Source organism: Dermacentor andersoni, chromosome 2 (assembly GCF_023375885.2).
Source record: "Dermacentor andersoni chromosome 2, qqDerAnde1_hic_scaffold, whole genome shotgun sequence".
Lineage (NCBI taxonomy): Eukaryota > Metazoa > Arthropoda > Arachnida > Ixodida > Ixodidae > Dermacentor > Dermacentor andersoni.
The window spans coordinates 100,661,985-100,686,645 of record NC_092815.1 but is presented as its reverse complement, the minus strand read 5'-3'; the positions used below and the strand labels follow the sequence as shown (position 1 = coordinate 100,686,645).

At 43.4% G+C, this 24,661-nt stretch overlaps 1 protein-coding gene across 2 annotated transcripts in view; it reads left to right on the top strand.

Annotated features, from left to right (window-relative positions):
• Nucleotides 1–24,661, top strand: part of SCAP (SREBP cleavage activating protein) — a 100,923-nt gene that overhangs the window by 4,399 nt on the left and 71,863 nt on the right. For both annotated transcript variants that reach the window (XM_055076722.2, XM_050188346.3), the window contains exons 2-3: nt 1,299–1,449; nt 13,530–13,644. In XM_055076722.2, coding sequence (XP_054932697.2) covers nt 1,301–1,449; nt 13,530–13,644 — 264 coding nt within the window. In that variant the 5' untranslated portion in view covers nt 1,299–1,300. The remainder of the gene's footprint in view (nt 1–1,298; nt 1,450–13,529; nt 13,645–24,661) is intronic.

Sequence of the window (24,661 nt, the reverse complement as noted above, 5' to 3'; positions counted from 1 at the left end):
TCATCATTTTATCATGGCTTGGTTAATTTGTCATGAAAAGGTCAATTTTTTATCAGCACCTTTTTTTGCTACTAAGTGGCATCTGGTCATAGTAATTTATGCACTACAAAAAAGAAAGGAAACTGGCATATTTGTTTGCGCATGTCATACTGACAGCCGTGCTCAGTTAATGGAACAGTCAACTAGCTGCAATAATAAATAACACTATGTGTTTTGTTTTGTTTAGAGTCTGTTGCAGTATAACAGCAGTTTCATTTCTTTTCTGCTAGCATGTGTTTGCTAGATAAAACACAACGACGAGTTCACTTATTAAGCGTGCACAGACATTTATGTGACGACATGTTGGTGGAAACATTGGGGATCGAATTTATGCGTGGCCGAGTGCTGGATTATTGCAAGTTGAAAAATTAGTTGAAAATGTAAAATTGCAGTTTGATGCTCTGCTCCGCTTGCAGAATTCCTGAAATATGCATGAGGGGTCTTGGGGACGAAAAGCTTACATATAGTGCTTACTTCAACCTTGTGATACTTACGTGTACTAAGTGTTGTGGTATATGCCGTGTTTATGCAAGCTGGCTGAAAGCATAGCTTCATACGATAGTTTGCTAGAGGGAACTCTGGCGCTAGTGTCTATGGGAGCTTCAAGCAGAGCAGTTCAGCTAGCATGGAAATGATGGTTAGTCTGGTTGATCTTTTTTGCTCCTTTATTTATCTTTTTGTGTTAGTACAGACGCTTTTATCCAGGACGACAAGAAAGGGAGAGTGTGTTTCACAATCTGGCAGATCCTCCTCCCGTGCCCCCAGCCTATCTGCAGCAGCCAAGCCTTGGCACTGACAGCAGTCAGCTTCCTGTCAAGTGGTCACACTGGCTTTCGCAAGTCCCCTCTCCGTGTGACCCTGGAAGTCGCCTAGTATCAGCAGTAGCAGTAGTCTGCCGTCCTGCCTTCCTTTTCTGCTCTTTTAGACTTTGCTATCCTAAGAAAAGTAATGCCAAACTTTTTGTGTTACACCAGAGCATAAGTAACAATGTGATAAGGCAGACGCACGGTGGAGAGAAAGATTAGATTTACTACAATGGGGGGCCGGGCAGTCGAGCAGTGAGGGTTGGGGAGAGATTGGAGGAAGCTTGATGCTGCTGTGCCCTAAGTTTAGAAGACGCGGTGGCAGCCGCAAAAGGCGGACTACATGCGGGCAGTGCGCGGAGTGTGTAGGCAGCATGGCTCCCCTATCCTGTTTCTATGCTGTGAGAAATGGCCGGATCGGTCTTGTGACCTGCCAACGGCGCATATCCTTCCCAGCCATGCAGGGTGTCCAGGTGACATCGTCACCGGCCAAGTCGTACACCATCAAGGACAGGATTGCCCAGATCTACTATAAGCATGGCCTTTACTGCTCCAGCCATCCACTCACGCTCATCATATTTGCGATCTTCACCTTCATGCTGGCCTGGTAAGGCTGAATTTCTTCGTTTTTGTTTTTCAGCAGTGCTGCTGTGTAAAGTGCATGTACATATTAAAGGGAAAAAAAAAGCATTTTGTACTTGGAGGTAAACCAATAAACTATAATTTCAGCTGTTGACAAATGGTTGTGGCTGTTTCCTGCTGGTACATTCTGCAGTTGTCAGAGTGTTTTTGTTTGCTTTCATGTGAAGGCCTTCAATGTATGTGTACAACTCGTGGAAAAATCTGCGTAACTGAAAGGTTTGGTGGTTGAAGTGGCTTCTGAATGAGACCATTTGTCAATGAAGCCTCAGAAAGCCAATTCTTCTGGGCTTTCCTAGACTTCATTAACTGGGCTTATTTGGTAGTTATAAGCGTAGCACACAAATACACAGTTATTCATTGTGCCAGTAATGATGAGGATGACAGGGATGGTAGTCCTTGTCATTATTACCACACATGATTGAGGGTTGCCCTTGTAGAAAGGCTTACAGTCATTCTAAATTACAAGCTGCCTACAATAATTCCAGTTCCTATTGAAAGCATGTTTCATTATTTATCAGACGTTTGTATTACAGGAAACTAAGTGTGACTTAGGGCAAAAATTTGATTCATTATGAGAGGTATCATGTAAAACTTCTTTTCTATGCCTCCCCCAACAGAACATATTAACTGGAGTTGATTTCTGAGACATCAGGGACCCTGGTTGATGTCAATTGGTAATTCAGGGCTCCCTTTGTTTGTTTGTTTTCTTTCAATTCGTGTCAATAGCATGCCAATATCAATGTTGGGAAAGTGTATGCCACTGTAGCCAATTTGTCAACCATGTTGTTGAACATACTTTTGTTTCTAAAATGCCTGAAAGATCATTATACCCACAGCTTATATATGTCTATATTTCTTATTGGTAAAGAATAGTAAGTTTGACAATGTGTAATACAGTTGAATTTGAAATATTGCCGGAATTCTGCTGTTATGATTTAAGAAACCTTGCACTTAATTTTCGTGATGCTGGCAGCACACTGTGTCTTTTATAATGGACGTCTAGCGGTGTGCTGTATGCTTTTCTGAAGTTATATTTGTTGTTTTCTGCATATAAAAAAAAGCTAGCGGTAATACGTCTCACAACTCTTGCTAGTCACAATTCTGGGTTTGTATATGGCACATGCTGCACTTTTTATTTATTCAAAAGAACCTTACAGGCCCTATGGCAGGGCATAAAGTAAGGGGGGCATATTAAATAGTAAAGGTATAAAGTACAAATTTCCAACAGGATCAGTGCTATAAAAGATTACTGTGTTACACAATATTGAAGGCACTAGGAATACAAAGCAATATCTGAAGGCACACGAACACTTGTTACTGTTAACAGAGCAAAGGAAAACCGTTTGTGAAAATGATATACAACATGGCAAAAATGCGCGATAACATACACTAGATTGGTTACTCGTGAACGGTATTAAATGGGAAAAGCATGAGTAACTGAGAGCGGAACGTGTCGGGATTAGATATGGAGGCTATGTTATCGGGGAGGTCATTCCAGAGACGAATGGCACGTGGTAGTGCAGATGAATTAAATGCATTTGTTCTACCGTATATGCGCATGAAACTGAACTGATTATGTAATCTGCGTGAAAAAGAGTGGGGTGTTTGTAGTTGTAACCGGGTTCGTTTATTAGTGTAAATATATTTGTGGAATAAGCAGAGAAGAGCGATGTGGCGGCGGATATCTAAAGGCGGCAACAGTAGGTCTAGTTTAATTTGTGTAATGCTTGAGTTTATGCTGTAGTTACGGGATATGAACCGGGCTGCTCTGTTTTGTACCATTTCCGTCATATTTATTAGATAATTTTGATGAGGAGACCAAATTGGGGAGGCGAATTCTAACTGTGGCAAAATGAATGTTTGGAAAGCGAGTTTTCGAATGTTTGGCGGCGAATTTCGCAAGTTGCGTCGTAGATAGCCAAGAGAACGTGATGCTTTCGCGCATGTAGAAGTGATGTGTGGGGCCCATGAAAGATTATCTGTAAGAACAACACCAAGGTACTTATATGATGAAGTGTGGGTAAGCATAGTGTTATTAAGGTGATACGAATATTTAGAATTTACACATTTTCGGCTGAAGCACATCACCTCACACTTTGTAAAGTTTAGAGTCATGAGCCATTTGTTACACCAGTTAGCGATAAGGTTAAGATCTGCTTGAAGTTTCAAGTGATCGTCAGTCGTGTGAATAGGACGGTAGATTATGCAGTCATCGGCAAAAAGGCGCATGCAGGAAGTAATCTGGGTGGGTAAGTCGTTAATGTAGATTAAGAAGAGTAAGGGGCCAAGGACGCTGCCTTGTGGCACACCAGAGCTAACAGAAGAAGACGGGGAAGAGAAATTGTTAACAACAGTAAACTGTTTTCGAAAAGAAAGAAAATTACGAATCCAGGATAATGTTAAAGAGTCAAGTCGTAGGGCAGATAATTTAGAAATTAGGCGGCAGTGGGGCACGCGGTCAAAAGCTTTAGAAAAGTCAAGAAAGATACAGTCAGTTTGAAGGTTGCAGTCCATGTTAAAGTGCAAGTCAGTCGTTAGTTCAAACAATTGCGTGTTACAAGAAAATCCCTTCCTAAAACCATGCTGATTAGAAAAAAAGAAATTGTGAGCTTCTAGGTGGCTGTACACGTGGGAAGTGATTATGTGCTCGAGCATTTTGCAACATATGCAGGTTAAAGATATGGGCCGATAGTTGTCAGGTGTATGAACATCTCCAGATTTGTGAATTGGTATTATTTTTCCTATTAACCAATCGGTGGGTAACTTTCCAGATGCTAGGGATTGTTGAAAAATATGGCATAAAATCTTGCTTGAGGCAGTGATGGTGTTTTTTAAAATCTTAGAATTAATGTTGTCAATGCCGGCGGAAGTAGATATTTTGAGGTTACTAATGAGTAATTTAACGCCTTCAACAGTGATATCGATTGGTTCCATGTATGCGGCATCAAGTTCCTGAAAGGTTGGAACATTGGAAAAGTCCTCCTGAGTGAAAACAGATGAAAAAAACGTGTTGAATACGGTGGGGCAATCGGCGCTAGAAATAGGTATGTTTTCTGTTCCGTGCAAAGTTATGGTGTTAGTATCTCTTGTCGGAGATATGGTTTGCCAAAATTTTTTGGGATTGGAAGTTAGCAGCGATGGTAGGTCTTGAGAGTAATATTTATCTTTGGCGGAAGATATCGCTGAGCAGTAATTGTTTAAACTGTCTTTGTATATCTGCCAAGCCTCAGCAGTGCGCACGCGTTTAGCCCTGTTATAAGAACGCTTCTTTCTATTCCTTAGTTTGCGAAGTGACTTGTTGAACCAAGGGCTGGATTTGTCGTTAGTTATGGAGACTATCGGGACGTAACGGTCTACTAATGCTGTTAATTTGTCCCGGAAGAGCACCCAGTTGTCGTTTACGGATCGACAATGAAATGAAGGTAGTAGCACTTGGCAAAAAAATTCTTCTAGTTGGGAGTTAATCTCATCGTAATTTGCTCTGTTATAATCGCGAATTTGTTTAGTTGTTGTGCCAGACACGGGTTTCGGGATGCTAACAGCTAGTTGGATGAGGTTATGGTCACTAAAGCCACTCATATTTGAAATGGAAGTAATTGTGTCAGGAGCGTTTGTGAAAACCAAGTCCAAGATATTGGAAGTGCGTGTAGGGGCCTTCACTATTTGGAACAGGTTAAAATCTAACGTTAGATTGATTAGTTCCAGAGACGCGTTACATGAAGATGACATATGTTCCCAGTCGATAAGCGGAAAATTGAAATCACCAAGAAGATAAACGTGGTTGGATGGACACAGCTGGAGCGCTTTAGTGACACTGTCCCGCAAGTCACTCAAAAAGGAATGGTTGCAATCTGGTGCCCGGTAACAGGCGCCAATTAGTACAGCACTGGAGGACACAGAAAAAGCAGCCCACACAATCTCGAGAGATGATCCTGAATCGATAAAATATGAATGAAGGGTTTTTTTAATGGCGATAAGTACACCCCCACCGCGCCTATTGATGCGGTCGTTTCTATAAATTTTGTAAAGATTATTTGTTGGCAGGATCTCATTGTCGTCGATATCTGGATTCAACCACGTCTCAGTTAGTACTATTATGTCAGAGTCACTATCGTCTAAAAAGCCACAAAGTGTATCGCGTTTAGGTAGCAAACTTCGGATGTTAGTGTAGGCCACTGAGAGCGAGAGAGCGGCTTGCGGCAAGAAAGGCAACTGATTATTTTGCGAGCTTGGGCTTGTGTCTAGCTATCTGGTAGATTGTTTTACTGAGTCGCTAGCGGTGTCGTAGACATATACTTGTTTGTCTATATAGAGCTTGTCGAGCACCAACTTAAAAGGCTTTTCAAGTGGCCTGGCAAAAGCTACCAGCTTTCTTCTAGCCACACGTGTTGATGGCGCGAAGTCTTCACCAATTGAAAACGTTGTCCCCCTAAGTTTACGTGCTGCGGACAGGATACTTTGCTTGTCCTTGAATGAACACAGTTTTGCGATTATGGGCCGTTTTTTTTCAGTAGAATATTTTCCTAGGCGATGAACCCGTTCGTACTGCATACTGGTTGTGGGAAGTTCGAGTTTTTCTTCGCAAAACTTCTTAATTTTTTCTTCAGACGTGGCCCAATCTTCTTTCTCGTCATCCTCGATCCCGAAAAATAATAAGTTCGATCGTCTTAATCTGTTTTCTGCATCGTCACATCTGTTTGTTATTCGCTGTAGCTGGCTTGAAATATCTTGCAGGCTATTCTGAGGGGGAAGCGCTTCAGTGGTAGCAGTTATGGTTCCACTACCTTCAAGTGCAGTGACTCTCGCTAAAAGTTTTTTGATTTCTTCGTTAGTAGCGGCTTGTTCGTCCTTGATGCCCTTAAATTCAAGCAGAACTGACTTCAGCCCAGATTCCAATTTTTCAATTGTCTCCAGGGCGGATTCGAAAGCAGCGGACTCAGTCTTGCTCATTGGGCCAGGGTTTGACTCAACATCGCCCGATAACATGAGAAGCAAGTTAACGAGGGAAGAAGATACACACTGTAAACAAGTCAATATCAGCTTTTTAACACTAGACATGCATGTTAACACTTATAATCCTAGTAAATGTTATAAGTGAGCTAATTTTATTTTGAAACAGAACTTTCTTGCCTCTGCAATAATGCTTATTCATGCACTAAGGGTGTAAACCACCTGCTGCAGGCATATTGAGGTCTCTGCATGCTTTATATGCAACCAAATTGCCTAAATTGCCATACATCAACGAAATTTTTAACCCTTTAACCCCCAAAATGATTCTGGAGAATCATACCAAATTTCCCAAATTTTTGTTTATGTAACCATGAATTTTTCTATGCCATTCTGATTCTGAAAATATATTTCTAGATCCTTATGTTTTTTCCGGACTTCTACCACCCTCTAATGCTAAAAATTTTATCCAAATTCAATTGCTGACCGTAACTAGTCTTTGGCGGTGGGAGCGACACAGCATCGGGCTGAACAAATGTGATTCGTCATTGGCGATATTGACACAAATTCGCATGACAAGTACAGCTCGGGATCCAGTGGCACAGCCAGAAATTTATTTCTGGGGGTTTCCGCCGACATCCTCCCCTCCTTCATCTCTCTCTCTCTCTCTCTCTCTCTCTCTCTCTCTCTATATATATATATATATATATATATATATGTGTGTGTGTGTGTGTGTGTGTGTGTGTGTGTGTGTGTGTGTGTGTGTGTGTGTTTATGGAGGTCGTACACCACGCAAAGACAAACTCCTAGCACTCTCCGGACCAGAATGCTTTAATGAGGATATATGTTTGTGTGTTGCTGAAACAACACTTTGCTTGACTTCTGACAAAAGCTATTCATTGCTAAGGCATGCAGCCACTTGGCATCAAATTACGCTATCACTCTTATTCTATTTTTCAAAATGATGATATTAAGGAAAACTAAAATTTCATTTACGCATTTATATAATGTATGTCGGTGACCTAGCAGGTACATGATTTGGAAAAACAAACAGCGCTAAAAACGGGGTTGAACAAGAGCAAGGCTGCGTGAGCACTATCGTGTGTCTTCTTGTTTGCAGGCCAGGCTTGTTGCAGCCCAGGTTAGAGGGGAGATTACCATTGTTTTCCAATCAGATCTTTAGTGAGTAGTACGGCAACGGCTTCATTCAGAAGAGGGAGAGCACTATTTTGCAAGTCGCCTATCACTTGATTGCACTTTTGGCATTGTGGCCATGCTATATTATTCTAGGTTTAATAATACACGAAAGAAAGTTTGATAGTATCATATGATGTAAGTTTCACTCCCTTTTGGTGACATGCTGTCTGACTTGTTTGAAGAGATATTTGGAAGCAACTTGCGGTCATGGTATTGCAGTCATCATGCGACGCATATTGTTATTTGATCATGCACGGTAATTGATGAGGCAGACAGCCTAAAGCAGGGCTGCTTCCTGTTTAGAAGCCCTTGTGAAAAGTACAGCATCCATAGTTCACAGTAAAATAAGGGCCAGCTAGTAGCTCCTAGAGATTTGAAAGCATTGTGTCTTCTGACGCCCGTCTATTCAGAAAATTGCCGAGACATTTAGTTAGGATGGGCTCTCAGCAACAAGCAGGACGTGTTAAGAGGGGGTCAGTGGGCCTCAGCTAGGCAACTGGCCATGGCTGTCTGGTGTTGAGCGATTGGGCAGTGACAAGATGCTCTCCCTATCTCTATAGTTATCTGCCAATTTCGTTCTTGATGCCTTTTATGCATGTCCTCCTCCCCCCCTCTCATATCCATCACCTCACTTCTCTTGTGAAAATTCTTTTCTGTTAGTCACTGTCACACTGTTAAACATTCACTGGAAACGGTAGCGGCTAACATTCCTATATTTTTGTTTCTGTGTGATCGAGGCTATCCGCCTACCTGCCCTCCCAGCTGTTTGTTGTGGTGATTTCTTAGCTTCCCTGGCCCAGCACTCCTGTCCTTGTATATCTTACCGTGCGCAAATCAGCGTTCTGTAGGTCTTTCTTTCTTGTCTATTTTTTTGCTCTGTTTTCATTCTTACCAGCATGTACAAACTAGCCTAGCAGCAAGCTCTTCTGAAGTTTATTAACATAATGAAAGTCAGAACCAAGTGAAGGAAACAGAAAAAAAAGAATAGAGGTGTGTGCTTTTTGTGTGTGTCCTAGACAAGCAAGCCGCATTATTTTTGGAATGCTTTTCTTCCGTGCAGCATGGTCAACGATTCGGTCAAGTACCACAAATGATAAGCTCTTCGACTACATGAAGGCCGGGGGGGAGCAACAATTCCCTTGCGTTTTATGCATGCACTCTTCCCATCTTTATCTGTGTGTGAAATTTTTAGTGCTGATCCCCCCTCAGCAGTTATGGTTGACACAATCCGGAATGAGGTAGAGGTGTGCCATGAGTGGGGCTGCACTGTGCTGTGCATGGGAGAGGGGATCACCTCCATGACAACCCTTCCCCCTTTGGACTGCCACTAGTCCTCATCTTGCTTTCACATTCAAGCTTTCCCGTTCAGCCATGTTGCTCTTTTGGAGTCCACCTCTAGAAACTTTCTGTTTCATGGGAAAGGGAGGAAGGTGAAGGGTTGTCAGAAAATTTCAGGTGAGGGGTTTCACCCCCCCCCCCCTGTCAGCGCTAGTGTCAGGATTAGCAGTTAATGAGTTGATGATCAAGCGGCATCCACTACAAATGTGGCATCTGTTAACAATTACAGTACAGACTCAGCGCAATGTACTTTCAGTCTGTAGAATATAGTAGCCCTTCACTGAATGTTTTTGGGTAATGTCATCAGCTTTAATACAGGGCATGCATGAAGAACTTTCTAAGTTAATCAACAAGCGTAAGACAGCGGACATAAGGAACTATAATATGGATAGAATTGAACAGGCTCTCAGGAACGAAGGAAGCCTAAAAGCAGTAAAGAAGAAACTAGGAATAGGCAAGAATCAGATGTGTGCGTTGAGAGACAAAGCCGGCAATATCGTTACTAATATGGATGAGATAGTTCAAGTGGCTGAAGAGTTTTATAGAGATTTATACAGTACCAGTAACACCCACGACGATAAGGTGAGAGAGAATAGTCTAGAGGAACTTGAAATCCCACAAGTAACACCGGAAGAGGTAAAAAACGCCTTGGGAGCTATGCAAAAGGGGAAGGCAGCTGGGGAGGATCAGGTAACAGCAGATTTGTTGAAGGATGGTGGGAACACTGTCCTAGAAAGGTTGGCCGCCCTATATACACAATGCCTCATGACCTCGAACGTACCGGAATCTTGGAAGAACGCTAACATAATCCTAATCCATAAGAAAGGGGATGCCAAAGACTTCAAAAATTATAGACCGATCAGCTTACTGTCCGTTGCCTACAAACTATTTACTAAGGTAATCGCAAATAGAATCAGGAACACCTTAGACTTCTGTCAAGCAAAGGACCAGGCAGGATTCCGTAAAGGCTACTCAACAATAGATCATATTCACACTATCAATCAGGTGATAGAGAAATGTGCGAAATATAACCAACCCTTATATATAGCTTTCATTGATTACGAGAAAGCGTTTGATTCTGTCGAAACCTCAGCAGTCATGGAGGCATTACGGAATCAGGGTGTAGACGAGCCGTATGTAAAGATACTGGAAGCTATCTATAGCGGTTCCACAGCCACCGTAATCCTCCACAAAGAAAGCAACAAAATCCCAATAAAGAAAGGCGTCAGACAGGGAGATACGATATCTCCAATGCTATTCACAGCGTGTTTACAGGAGGTATTCAGAGACCTGGAGTGGGAAGAATTGGGGATAAAAGTTGATGGAGAATACCTTAGCAACTTGCGATTCGCTGATGATATTGCCTTGCTTAGTAACTCAGGAGACCAATTGCAATGCATGCTCACTGACCTGGAGAGGCAAAGCAGAAGGGTGGGTCTGAAAATTAATCTACAGAAAACTAAAGTAATGTTTAACAGTCTTGGAAGAGAACAGCAGTTTACAATAGGTAGCGAGGCACTGGAAGTGGTAAGGGAATACATCTACTTAGGGCAGGTAGTGACCACGGATCCGGATCATGAGACTGAAATAACCAGAAGAATAAGAATGGGCTGGGGTGCGTTTGGCAGGCATTCTCAAATCACGAACAGCAGGTTGCCACTATCCCTCAAGAGGAAAGTGTATAACAGCTGTGTCTTACCAGTACTCACCTACGGGGCAGAAACCTGGAGGCTTACGAAAAGGGTTCTGCTGAAATTGAGGACGACGCAATGAGCCATGGAAAGAAGAATGATAGGTGTAACGTTAAGGGATAAGAAAAGAGCAGATTGGGTGAGGGAACAAACGTGGGTAAATGACATCTTAGTTGAAATCAAGAAAAAGAAATGGGCATGGGCCGGACATGTAATGAGGAGGGAAGATAACCGATGGTCATTAAGGGTTACGGACTGGATTCCAAGGGAAGGAAAGCGTAGTAGGGGGCGGCAGAAAGTTAGGTGGGCGGATGACATCAAGACGTTTGCAGGGACAACATGGCCACAATTAGTACATGACCGGGGTAGTTGGAGAAGTATAGGAGAGGCCTTTGCCCTGCAGTGGGCGTAACTAGGCTGATGATGATGATGATGATGATGATGATGATGATGATGATGATGCATGAAGGCTAATAAGCAGGGAGCTGTCTTAATATATATAGGATAACGCGGCACGGCAGCTACAAAAGGAGGCCAGAGAGAATATGAATGTTGACTATCAAAAGATGTTCTGAACTTGAAATACTTGCAGGCATTATGGAGATGACTTAACCTCTTGGTGCCAGGGATGACAAAAAAAAGAAAAAAGATTAGTATCATTTACTGTTGTAAAGTTTTGAGCTCAGACAATCGGCATTCTGCTGCCTATTGAGTGTGCACTGCAGTGACTGTTCTGCATACCACCTAAAGAAATATTTGCCGAATGAAGGGACGCTTAAAATGATTATTTTTATAAACTGAAGTAGATGATAAGAAACATAGCTGAAGAAAAAAAAAAAAAACCTGTGAGGAGCAGATAGACAATTGTAAGACTGGCTCAGTGAAAATGACAAAGCTCGCTTGTGCTATATAGATGCAGGTACTTTTCCAAGCATGAACAACGTCTGTGAATACACGCAAAGTGCCTTGAGCGGCCATTCGCGCAACAATTTTGCATGTATACGCGGGCATCTTTCATGCTCAGAAAAACACTTTTATGTAACGCATATTGAGCAACATAAAGCTGTATCAATAGTTTTTCCTGTTGCTCTACAATTTTTCATTGGCACTTTTTGTATAATTATAATAATTGAGAAGTTGATTAAATTATTAAGACTAGTTATCTAATTATGCACAATGCAAAAAATAATCTGAGCATCTGCAGGTGACGGCAAACAGCATTACCTTGGTTCTGTCTAGCTACGTAGCATTTGCATATATTTGAAATTTTGCCCAAGTTAAGTGAAACACCCTGTATCCCTGTCAAGAGGTTGAGGGTTGTGAGGAGCCCACTGTAAGAAAAAATTGGGCAGATGGCCCCTTTTGTGGCAAAAGAAAGACTGTTGCATGAAAGGGAAAAGCCATTTCAAGATTATAATTGGCTTTAGGTTATGTGTGGGAGTTATGAAAAAATATTTTTCTAAAAATTCTAGGTAAGTTGTTGAATGAACACAGCACATAAAGTTTCTCTTTATTCGTGCTCATTTCATTTTAATTCCTGGTTTACTAAATATAATTATATACTTCTTTAGCTGTTTGTGCCTATTAGTGCCTGTTAAATTAAGAAAACTCAAGTGATGCCTACTCTAGGGAACAGCTGCTGTTGCACGTGCAATATTTTAAGTGCTTCTCTTAAGCTCCTCATAAGTCAATGGTATTTTCAGTGCCGTCTCATGCTTCTCTTGAATGACATTTGCTGCAACATATGCCTCAGTCTGAAAATTTCATGCATTCTGCTTTGAACTTGAAGTGCACGTGAAAAGAAAGAAAACGTTGATGTCATTGTTTATTTATCATGCGATAGGAGGGTGACCACAATCATCGAAAACGTTTAATTTTCAGGGAATTTGTCAGTGCTTCAGGGAAAAAACATAGAAATTCTGTGGGAAAAAAAACATAGATTTCACCCTTGCTGCTATGAATCGGAGAAACAGGGGCCTAGAGTGTTCATGGTGAAGGTAGTGGTATACCAAAAAAGGAAGCAAAGTTTTCAACTAAACCTAGGCATTCCACAAATAGTTGTCTTTTTTGATTTTGTGAGTGTGAGACTGGCCAAATGATTGGAATATCCTGAAACACAGGACCCAGTCAAATCTGATGTATTGCATTCTACCTTATCGATAGTGTACTGGTAGTAATACCTCTTGAGATTTATGGACTGGCACAGCAACTTGGAAAGCTATAAACCAAATTTCTTTTCCTCACACCTCCAGTATCATAGATTGCCTGGGAATTTTCATTAAACAGTCTCAACAGTTGGGGAAAAACATGGAAAAAGTCGGGGAACTTGAAAGTGTCAATAAAGGGAACACCCTGGATTAATGCACAGTAATCAGAAGTAAGCATAAACTTGACTTCTCGTTCTTTTCAGAATAAAGTGCCTTCTACAACCTTAAAATTTGTGCACATGGAACACTTATACCCTCGGCCTATCTACGCATGTTAGCACAGAACAAGTGGAATTCTGGTGTCTCCTTTAATTCATTGTACTTTTGGCAGTAAATGAACTTGTAGTTCAACATTTCTTTTTTCTAAAGCAAAATAATGGTTAAAGGTTAACTTTCTTAGCATACATTCACACAGTTGGGAAGTTGAGTTAATCATTCCATGAATTAAAGCTCTGTGCATGGTGTGTTGTGTTTCATGCCAGAGGATGATAGCAATTGTCGCAATAAAAGAGCCTATCTTCTTGCTGTCTTTTTCACTGCTCACGAACTCTGAGCATTGCGCAAAACCTTGCTCAACAGAGAGCCTCCTGTCCTTTTGCTTCGTGCCTGTGACACAACACTCTTGCTTTCTTAGCTTGTCTTCTTTTTCTCTCTCTGTCTTTCAGCTACCCGTTGTTGCACATCCCGCTACTGGGCAGCTCCTCACAGCAGTTTGCCACTCCGATCTTGGTCTACAGCGCCGAGCTTGATGCTGATTCTCAGAGAATTGGCCCTCGTTGGGTGAGTCGATACAGGGGTGACCTGTCCCTTTGTGTGTCTGTGTGCATCTCTCTTTTCAAAAAGGATTAGCCATGGGAAAATGGAAGCAGCCAGACAAGGGCGATGACAGCGTCTTTGTGCGCAGTTGTACTGCAGCTGTATTTCATTTTAACACGTTTCTCTGACAGGCTTTTCCTCTTCGGAGTTTTTGAGTGTGAATGGGCCATTCCTCAACGCTTTAGTGATTGCTGACAGTTTGAAGCTGTTATTGGAAGTTAAAAGGTCAAAGTCAAGTACAGAAGAGCTTCCGACATCAAGTGGTGGACATTTCATTTGTATAACGCACTGATTATTACAAAAGGCAGGTGAAAAGCTCTGTGCATTCTGGCTTTTGCTCATGTATGTCAAGTTCTACATATTTGTTACAAGGTAGCAGGGGAGAAGTGCAATCACATTACATGCACAGGATTGATGCTAGGCCGTGACCTTGGATTGCACCTCTGGTTATGTGATATGTGAGCATGTAAAAGTACTATTGCAGGTTTACCTAAATTATTCACAAAGGTCAGCTATTTCATGTCACAGCCTGTAGTTGCATTTGAGTGAGATTACCGGTTTCTGAATATGTGCGAGTATTCAGGGTTCTGAAGTGCAGTTGTACCTCATTATGACAAAGTGCCATCTGACTCAGAAGTACTTCATTATATGTAATATTCGTCACACGCTAGTATCAGTGAAGCACACTTCATTATATGCAACAAATTTTTACATCCGGGTAATTTATGTTGAGGTTCAACTGTAGTGAATCAGGTGACTGTGATTTGATTGGGTCCTTTAATTGAATGGCTGATATTTTAAATTATGAACACTTTCCCAAATTGTCAACGACTAATCTGCACTGATGTGGAAGGGAATAATGTCAGTAGAAATTGAAAATAGAAGGGTGACCTCCATGCTGAATTGTGCATTGGCATGCCAAAAATGTAAAGCCAATCGGCTTAATTATTTATTTATCTGAAAGATCTGCACAATACTTTGGAACTATTTGATTCATATATAATTTAACACCATCAATATTTTATTTGTATTCAATATTGTTTCATCATTTTCTTACTGTACATCCATTTCGGTTTCGAAAAGGACTCACAGTTTCCTGTTTGTTTAGATGTCGTCTTAGCAGCCTGTGCCTGCTTGTATGAAGCATTGGCTGACCGATTGGCACCTTCCAGGACTGCAAAATTAATTATTATAGTGGCTATGTTGCTCAGGTAATCAATCTTGAGCCTTAACAAAATTGAAGATGGTTATGTCACACAAGGTGCCAGTATATGCTGAATCTCCATTCATGGTCATTCTTGGGAGAACTATTTCACTGTTTCAGCCATACCCGCCGTGATTGCTCAGTGGCTATGGTGTTGGGCTGCTGAGCACGAGGTCGCGGGATCGAATCCCGGCCACGGCGGCCGCATTTCGATGGGGGCGAAATGCGAAAACAGCCGTGTACTTAGATTTAGGTGCACGTTAAAGAACCCCAGGTGGTCGAAATTTCCGAAGTCCTCCACTACGGCGTGCCTCATAATCAGAAAGTGGTTTTGGCACGTAAAACCCCATAACTTAACTTAACTGTTTCAGCCATAGTAACTTCAGAACTCCTTTACTAAATTGTTATTAAGCTTACGTGAGCGTTTTAAGTTTACGCTTTTACCTGTCACATTAATATTGTTGTTGGCATTAAAAGAAGAATGCTGTGCTTTGGCTGTAACAATTTAAATGATATCTTGAAGAGATGTTCCTTGAAATATCTGCTGAATAATTCATTATGTAACGACATAACCAATAAATTATGAGCTTCAAGAAGATTATTTGGTTAAAATTTTTGGCTTGTGCTTGGTGTGAAATAGCATGGCTGTCAGTTACAGTGTTCTCTCTCCCTGCTGAAGGGTATCTTCATTTTTAACATTTTTATAGTTCTTTACTACTACTTCTGGTGTGTGTGCGTGTGTGTGTCTGTATGTGCATGTGTGTGTGTGTGTGTGTGTGTGTGTGTGTGTGTGTGTGTGTGTGTGTGTGTGTGTGTGTTATTACATACCATTGACAGATGCTGAAGGGACGGGCCTCCATGAGAAAAATGATGAAGTGTCTGGGCTGTTGGCACGAGCAAGTGTCTTGCTTGCAGTCTGGCTGCAGTGTAAATACCGTGTCAATAGTCTCTTTTGTCTGTGTTTTTTCACGTGTAACATTTTGGTGGAGGTTCGTCCTCGCCACGGAGCTTAGCAGCCGTCGGTACATAGAGCTGGTCAAGCTGGTGAAGAGACCGCATCAGCAACGGCTGTTGTTTGTGAGACTGCTCAAGTCATCACGGTTGTTTACCGTCGTGATGCTGGTGTGTTTGAATCAAGTTGTATGAATGTGTCAGTGCTAATAACAGGTGGGACCCAACGATTATGCTTGCCAATGTCATCTTTTATCTCAGTGGCACCCCACACATGTGGCTCCAAACGTATGAAGACAAAGAAAAGCTATGTGAGCTGCTCGGCGATCCCTTTGGATGCAAGGTTGCCGCAAGAAAGGCTCTTGCGACTCCTGTTCAGACATCCACAGAGCTGTATGCTTCATACATCCAAGACATCTTGGCTCTTTGCCGCAAAGCTGACGACAAGATGTCTGAAACAGATGAAGTGGCTAACATACTAAAAGGAATCATGGATGACGCTTTCAACTTGCTTGTTTTTGGCAACGTCTCGACTATCGATGCCATAATAAAGGAATGCTGCTGCCTCTACCAAGCTAAGACTTGCCGTATCACGCACCACATCACGCGGCTGCCCAATACTGCTCTTACTGTGAGGATCGACCACATCAGTCCAGCACCTGTGATGATGTAACTCGCATTTTTAGCCATGAGCTTGAGGCAGCATATTTGCCAGCCTTTACCGCGACGCCTCCTGATCTGCCAGCAACCATGATTGCTATGGTTCAGGCCAGTGTCAGACAGGAATTTGAAAATATGGGTCTCAACGCCGTGTGTTCGTTGACACAGGCCAGTGTTCCCCAGTTCTCTAGTGGCCCTCTTCGTCTCCGGCAGTCATATTGCACCACATATCACAAACCGTTCGAATGGCGTACACCTGATGACAAGCCTATCTGCTTTCACTACTATTGCGTCATCCACATTGCTCATCACTGCCGAAACTGATTTATTGAGTGCCATTGTAGTTCACTACTTTCTACGAGGGTCATTCATGAAGCCTGTACTGCGCATTACTGTTCCTTGAACAGTAATGCGCATGAATACACATGACGGTGGCTTGGTAGTTACGGTGGTCAACTACTGATTGCAAGGTCATGGGTTTGATTCCCATCTGCGGTGGCTGCATTTTGGTGGCAGTGAAATGTAAGAATGCTCATGTACTTCGATTTAGATGCGCATTGGGGAACTCCATGGAGAGAGACAGAATAAACATTTTATTAGGTAAATGCAGCTTTGGAGAGGCATCCTCATTCCAGAATGCCTTGAGCTCTGGCTGCGTCCTGGGTCCTCGCAAACAGCCATTGCTGATCCTCGAGGTAGGAGCTGGCCAAGGCTCTCTCCCAAAGCTCGTTGGTGTGGTAAGGGTTCGGAGGATTTAATGGTGCCTCTCTGCAACCCCCTACTATGTGCCTGACGGACCCGGGCTTTGCGCAGAAGTGGTATTGCGGAGAGAATTGTGAAGGGGCTATGAGATGATTTCCGGTTGGGTGGGGGAATGTATTAACCTGTAGAGCTCGGAGGAATCGCTCCTGCTCTCTAGGTAGTGACTTGTGTGGGGGTGCATATGTTCGGCAGGTTAGTGTGTAGTGTTGTGTGATGTCTTGGTACGCGACTAAAGGGTGCATGCGCTCGGGTTCAGGTTCCTCGGCGTCGACTCGGTAGGTCAAATCTCGTGCCACGTGGTTGGTGACCTCATTGCCAGGGATTCCGTGATGTGCTGGCGCCCAGATGATCATGACTGATCTCGTTGGCAGCCTTTGATTAATGATCTTGAGCATAGTGGTATGAATTTTGCCACAAAGTTGCGGCACGCCTGTTCGGAGTCGGTCACTGTGACTTCAACCGCTGTTTGGGAGAGCGCAAGGGCTATGGCCACTTCCTTGGCTTGGAGGGGATTGTTTTGGCTGAGCGAAATGCTGCTCCGATGTTCTTTTTTGACGACTACGGTGGCTGTTGTGGCTGCATGTCTGGGGTAAGTCCCCGCATCCGTGTAGGCTGTAGAGGGTAAGGTCCCTTATTGCTTGTGTATGGCCAGGGCCCGGGCCTCCCTTCACTGTGCCTGGTGCTCTGGGTGCATGTTGCGAGGTAGAGGACGTACAGTGATGTTGCTCCAGATGGCATGGGGTAAGCTCACAGCCTGAGACGGCGGATGGCTGAGAGGGGCAGAGAGTCCCGGCGTAGGAGGATGGACCCCCACGCTTCCGTAACCGCCAACCTTGTTTGCTGACTGGATAAATGTGCCTTGATCAGCTCCTCGGCCGTGTTGTGCACTCCTAGTCATAGTAGGCGTTCTGTGGACGTACTGATCGGCAGGCCCACCGCCTGCTTATGTGCCTTTCTGATCATTGTGTTAGTTTTCGTGAATTCCATCGCCTTGAGTAGTGCATATAGAATAGCGTAAGTTATTCGAGACACGACGAAGGCTTGGACATGCCGAAGCGTGTCTGCCTCCCCCATGCCTGTCGCCTTGGTTGTTATTCGCCGGATCATGTGGGTAACTTGGACTGTGGTATTCTTAAGCTTGTGAAATAATATTGTGTTGGTGCGATTCGACTGGAAAATCATTCCCAATATCTTTACGCTCTGAGACGGAACGATGGTGTGTCCCTCCAGTTGTATGTTGATAGTGGGCGAGTCGGATGTGTGCTTCTTTCGCTGTGAGACCAGGAGTAGCTCCGACTTTCGGGGGGCGCAGCTGAGGCCGCATGACTTAGCATAGTCGCTCACCATGTCTGCTGCTTCCTGCAAGCGGCTCTCCATTGCCCCAATGGACTTTGTGGATGACCAGATGGTAATGTCGTCGGCATATAGGCCATGGCGGATCCCCGGAATGTTATCGAGGAGCGGCGCAAGGATTATTAGGGTGATATTGAAAAGGAGAAGGGATAACACTGCACACTGTGGTGTGCCGCGCCCGCCCCATAGGAAAGGGTTTGTGACTTGGTCCCCGACCTGTCGGATGGCTTTTCTATCTGAGAGGAAATCTCTGATATAGGAATGCATCCTGGCCCCACAGCCCAGCAAGTTTAGCCTCTGTAAGATTGCTGTATGCTTGACATTATCTCATCATCATCATCAGCCTAGTTACGCCCACTGCAGGGCAAAGGCCTCTCCCATACTTCTCCAACTACCCCGGTCATGTACTAATTGTGGCCATGTTGACCCTGCAAGCGTCTTAATGTCATCCGCCCACCTAACTTTCTGCCACCCCCTACTACGCTTCCCTTCCCTTGGAATCCAGTCCGTAACCCTTAATGACCATCGGTTATCTTCCCTCCTCATTACATGTCCGGCCCATGCCCATTTCTTTTTCTTGATTTCAACTAAGATGTCATTTACCCGCGTTTGTTCCCTCACCCAATCTGCTCTTTTCTTATCCCTTAACGTTACACCTATCATTCTTCTTTCCATAGCTCGTTGCGTCGTCCTCAATTTCAGCAGAACCCTTTTCGTAAGCCTCCAGGTTTCTGCCCCGTAGGTGAGTACTGGTAAGACACAGCTGTTATACACTTTCCTTTCGAGGGATAGTGGCAACCTGCTGTTCATGATTTGAGAATGCCTGCCAAACGCACCCCAGCCCATTCTTATTCTTCTGGTTATTTCAGTCTCATGATCCGGATCCGTGGTCACTACCTGCTCTAAGTAGATGTATTTCCTTACCACTTCCAGTGCCTTGCTACCTATCGTAAACTGCTGTTCTCTTCCGAGACTGTTAAACATTACTTTAGTTTTCTGTAGATTAATTTTCAGACCCACCCTTCTGCTTTGCCTCTCCAGGTCAGTGAGCATGCATTGCAATTGGTCTCCTGAGTTACTAAGCAAGGCAATATCATCAGCGAATCGCAAGTTGCTAAGGTATTCTCCATCAACTTTTATCCCCAATTCTTCCCACTCCAGGTCTCTGAATACCTCCTGTAAACATGCTGTGATTAGCATTGGAGATTAGCATTAGCATTAGCATTGGGCCAAGCAATGGCCTGCAGTATTCTGAAATAAAAAAAAATAAAAATATCGTATCTCCCTGTCTGACGCCTTTCTTTATTGGGATTTTGTTGCTTTCTTTGTGGAGGATGGCTGTGGAACCGCTATAGATATCTTCCAGTATCTCTACATATGGCTCATCTACACCCTGATTCCGTAGTGCCTTCATGACTGCTGAGGTTTCGACTGAATCAAATGCTTTTTCGTAATGAATGAAGGCTATATATAAGGGTTGGTTATATTCCGCACATTTCTCTATCACCTGATTGATAGTGTGAATATGGTCTATTGTTGAGTAGCCTTTACGGAATCCTGCCTGGTCCTTTGGTTGACAGAAGTCTAAGGTATTCCTGATTATATTTGCGATTACTTTAGTAAATACTTTGTAGGCAACGGACAGTAAGCTGATCGGTCTATAATTTTTCAAGTCTTTGGCGTCCCCTTTCTTATGGATTAGGATTATGTTAGCGTTCTTCCAAGATTCCGCTACGTTCGAGGTCATGAGGCATTGTGTATATAGGGTGGCCAATCTTTCTAGGACAGTGTTCCCACCATCCTTCAACAAATCTGCTGTTACCTGATCCTCCCCAGCTGCCTTCCCCTTTTGCATAGCTCCCAAGGCGTTCTTTACCTCTTCCAGTGTTACTTGTGGGATTTCAAGTTCCTCTAGACTATTCTCTCTCACCTTATCGTCGTGGGTGTTACTGGTACTGTATAAATCTCTATAAAACTCTTCAGCCACTTGAACTATCTCATCCATATTAGTAACGATATTGCCGGCTTTGTCTCTTAACGCACACATCTGATTCTTGCCTATTCCTAGTTTCTTCTTTACTGCTTTTAGGCTTCCTCCGTTCCTGAGAGCCTGTTCAATTCTATCCATATTATAGTTCCTTATGTCCGCTGTCTTACGCTTGTTGATTAACTTAGAAAGTTCTGCCAGTTCTATTCTAGCTGTAGGGTTATTGGCTTTCATACATTGGCGTTTCTTGATCAGATCTTTCGTCTCCTGCGATAGCTTACTGGTTTCCTGTTTAACGGCGTTACCACCGACTTCTATTGCGCACTCCTTAATGATGCCCATAAGATTGTCGTTCATTGCTTCAACACTATGGTCCTCTTCCTGGGTTAAAGCCGAATACCTGTTCTGTAGCTTGATCCGAAATTCCTCTAGTTTCCCTCTTACCGCTAACTCATTGATTGGCTTCTTATGTACCAGTTTCTTCCGTTCCCTCCTCAAGTCAAGGCTAATTCGAGTTCTTACCATCCTATGGTCACTGCAGCGCACCTTGCCGAGCACGTCTACATCTTGTATGATGCCAGGGTTCGCGCAGAGTATGAAGGCGATTTCATTTCTAGTCTCACCATTCGGGCTCCTCCACGTCCACTTTCGGCCAACCCGCTTGCGGAAAAAGGTATTCATTATCCGCATATTATTCTGTTCTGCAAACTCTACTAAGAACTCTCCTCTGCTATTCCTAGAGCCTGTGCCATATTCCCCCACTGACTTGTCTCCGGCCTGCTTCTTGCCTACCCTGGCATTGAAATCGCCCATCAGTATACTGTATTTTGTTTTGACTTTACCCATCGCCGATTCCACGTCTTCATAGAAGCTTTCGACTTCCTGGTCATCATGACTAGATGTAGGGGCGTAGACCTGTACAACCTTCGTTTTGTACCTCTTAAGTTTCACAACAAGACATGCCACCCTCTCGTTAATGCTATAGAATTCCTGTATGTTACCAGCTATGTTCTTGTTAATCAGGAATCCGACTCCTAGTTCTCGTCTCTCTGCTAAGCCCCAGTAGCACAGGACGTGCCCACTTTTTAGCACTGTATATGCTTCTTTTGGCCTCTTAACTTCACTGAGCCCTATTATATCCCATTTACTGCCCTCTAATTCCTCCAATAGCACTTTAAGATTTAAGGCGAGGATAGCCGTGGGGGAGTTGCATGTCGTTGGTACAATCACCTCCTCTTTCAGCTGAAGTAGGATGTCTTGAGTTGAGAGGTGTGGACGGAATCCTACCATCGTTGTTGGAAGTTTCCCCCAGTCCTCGAGGAATGGTTGTAGCCGGTTGAGAACGATGTGCTCTAGGAGCTTTCCTACACATGAAGTGAGGGAGGTCAGTCATAGGTTCTCAATGGCTGGTGGCTTGCCTGGCTTCGGTATCAGACGAACCCCGGCCATCTTCCAGTCCTCGGAAAGGTTTCCTTCCCTCCATACTTCGTTAAGATGAGCGGTAAGCTCTAGTAGTGAGGGGTTGTCAAGATTGACAAGTGCCTTATTGGTGATTTGGTCCATTCCCGGGGCTGTGTGGTGTCTCAAGCCCATTATCGCCGCTGTTACTTCATTTCGATGAATGTCCTCATCTAAGAGATCACTTGGGGTGCCGGTATAGGGTGGCAGAGGCTCCGATGGCTGTGTGGGGAAGTACTGGGCTTTGGAAGTCAAAAGGAGGTTCGCCTGGTTTCCTGGAAATTAGTGGATTACTCGGGGCATATTGTGGTGGGATTCTGTTTTGCTGCTGGCTGGGTTGATTAAATACCTCAATTACTTCCACATCTTGGAAGTACTCAGTCTTCCTCTCAAGCTGTTGCAGAGGGATAGCCAATTTTCTCGGCGTAGTGTGGTAGTGTATTCCGCAGCCTCTTGTGTGAGTAGTGTGATTCGCCTCTTGAGCTTGCAATTTAATGTTTGCTCTTTGCCATTACTTCTTGTTGCATGCTGGAGGAGCTCTTTAATGGTGTTTCTCATGGGATCAAGGGCTTAGTGTAGTAGCTACAAAAATATGTTATCTGAATGGGCTCAATGTATTGTTGCTTCTATGGGAACTAGTCTTAAGTGACCTTGTTGAGTTGGAAAATGTATTAACGTGGAAAACATAGGAGAAGCACTGTGTTCTCGTTGTATCCATAGTAGTGTTCCATATTTATTTGTCTAACTATGTCTTTACAGGCAGTTTGCAACCATGTAGAAAGAACAACGGCAGAATAAAATACCACGGTTTCTTCTAATCAAGTTGTTGTAGTGTAGTTAATTAGCACCTTACAATATATGACACTGCACTTATTACTCCTTGGTCTTTCCTGCTTTTTGACAGCTTTGCAAGTGCTTTGCGGCGCATTTAATTCTGTGGTAGCTACTGCCAAGTTTAATTCTTTAGGCCTTGCATCAAACATGCTGCAAAAGCTAGCACTTTATACATCTGCACCTGCATGTGTGAAAGCTTTTGCATGGGCCCATTCTGTCTCCATGGACAGGGAATGTGTAGCCAGCACCTTTTCTTTTTTCTTTTGTTTATTAAGTTCTTATCCATGAGCTGAAGTGGAAAGATTAGTGCTTAGTTTACCTTGTATTGCCTGTTCATTGTGTGCTGATAAGACATTTGTCTGACTTCTCGTGCCGTCTCTTCTGAGAAACGCTTGCTCTTCCCTCTGTTTGTGTCCCTGATAGTCAAGTAGTCACTGTGGTACAATCACCTCTTGGGAATTCGAGCCCAATGCTTGTGATTCTCTTTAGTTTCGTTGCTCTTTATATTTTTTTCCCCAGATGTCTTCATTATTCTGCATGCTGTTCTGCCCACTGCAGCCGGCCTGACGCTGCAGGCCACACCTTCCTTTTTCATCCAGCGGCTGTGCCACTTGTAACCGGGGAATGGCGATAATGTGAATGGCCTGCATTGAACAGTGATTTGCTCAATTTGGCGAGTGCCTTTAACCCTTCAAGGACGAGACATAAATAGCTGAAAAAAAAATTCTTTTCTATGTAAATGTGCAACACCAAGAATAAGCATAATCAATCCAAAAAAATATGTATCTTTCAGAAAAATTTTCAGTCTTATAGGGGAAACGCCAGGCAGAAAACTGGAAATGGACTTTACCGCAAATCGTCTATAGCTTCATTTGGAATTGGTACCTACAGATCATATGGGAACCATAAATGTATATTTCATTTGCTTTACATGATGTGTGTGATGCCACTGCAGCCGGAGATCTTTTATCGGTCTATCCTCCCTGATCATGCTTTCAAAAGAATGTGAGTCGCATATCAAACATCTTCCTCATCCTGTGTTCCTATTCTAAACCAACGACTGATGCTTGCTGCCTGACATTTACCCAGAAACTTCTTATCAACATCGAAACTCGGCAAGAAAACAATTATTTTTACTTGTATGTTGTCTGTAGGCAATACTTATCTTTAAAGGGTTAAGCACTTGTTACACTTCAGTTTTATTGATCTGTTGTCTTCCCATTTCTGTCTGGAAAATTTTGTTTGGTTATTCCACCTATTGATTCAGTTGAGTATCATTTACTTATGTACATGCCCAAAGTGTAATTTGGGTGGCTGTAGAGTAGACGAAAGCACTTATGTTTTGCTCAGTGAATGCCTTGGAAAGAGTCGTTGCGCAGCTGCTTTTGAGCTGGGGAGGAGGCTCACAGACCGTGTAGAGGTTGTATGCCGGGTGTGTGTGTGCTGACGATCGGCACAGGTGGACGAAGATGATGTGAGACGAGAAGACGCGGAGTGACGCGATGGTTCAAATGACGAGAGCTGTTGTGACTGAGTGCTTGAGGTGATGTGGTGAGCAAGGATGGCTGCTCAAAAGTCCTCGTGGAAATCGGAGCCTGGAACCTTGTTGATATTCAAGTGGCTGTCTAGCTGGATGAACCAGGGGTGCGACCTTGTATGCATTCCAAATAGAACAGAGGTGGTCCGTTCCTCCGAGCCGCATACGATTCGTCAATTGTGATGTGATATCTGCTGTCAATCATTCCGTGTCGTCTGCTATCGGACGAACGCAA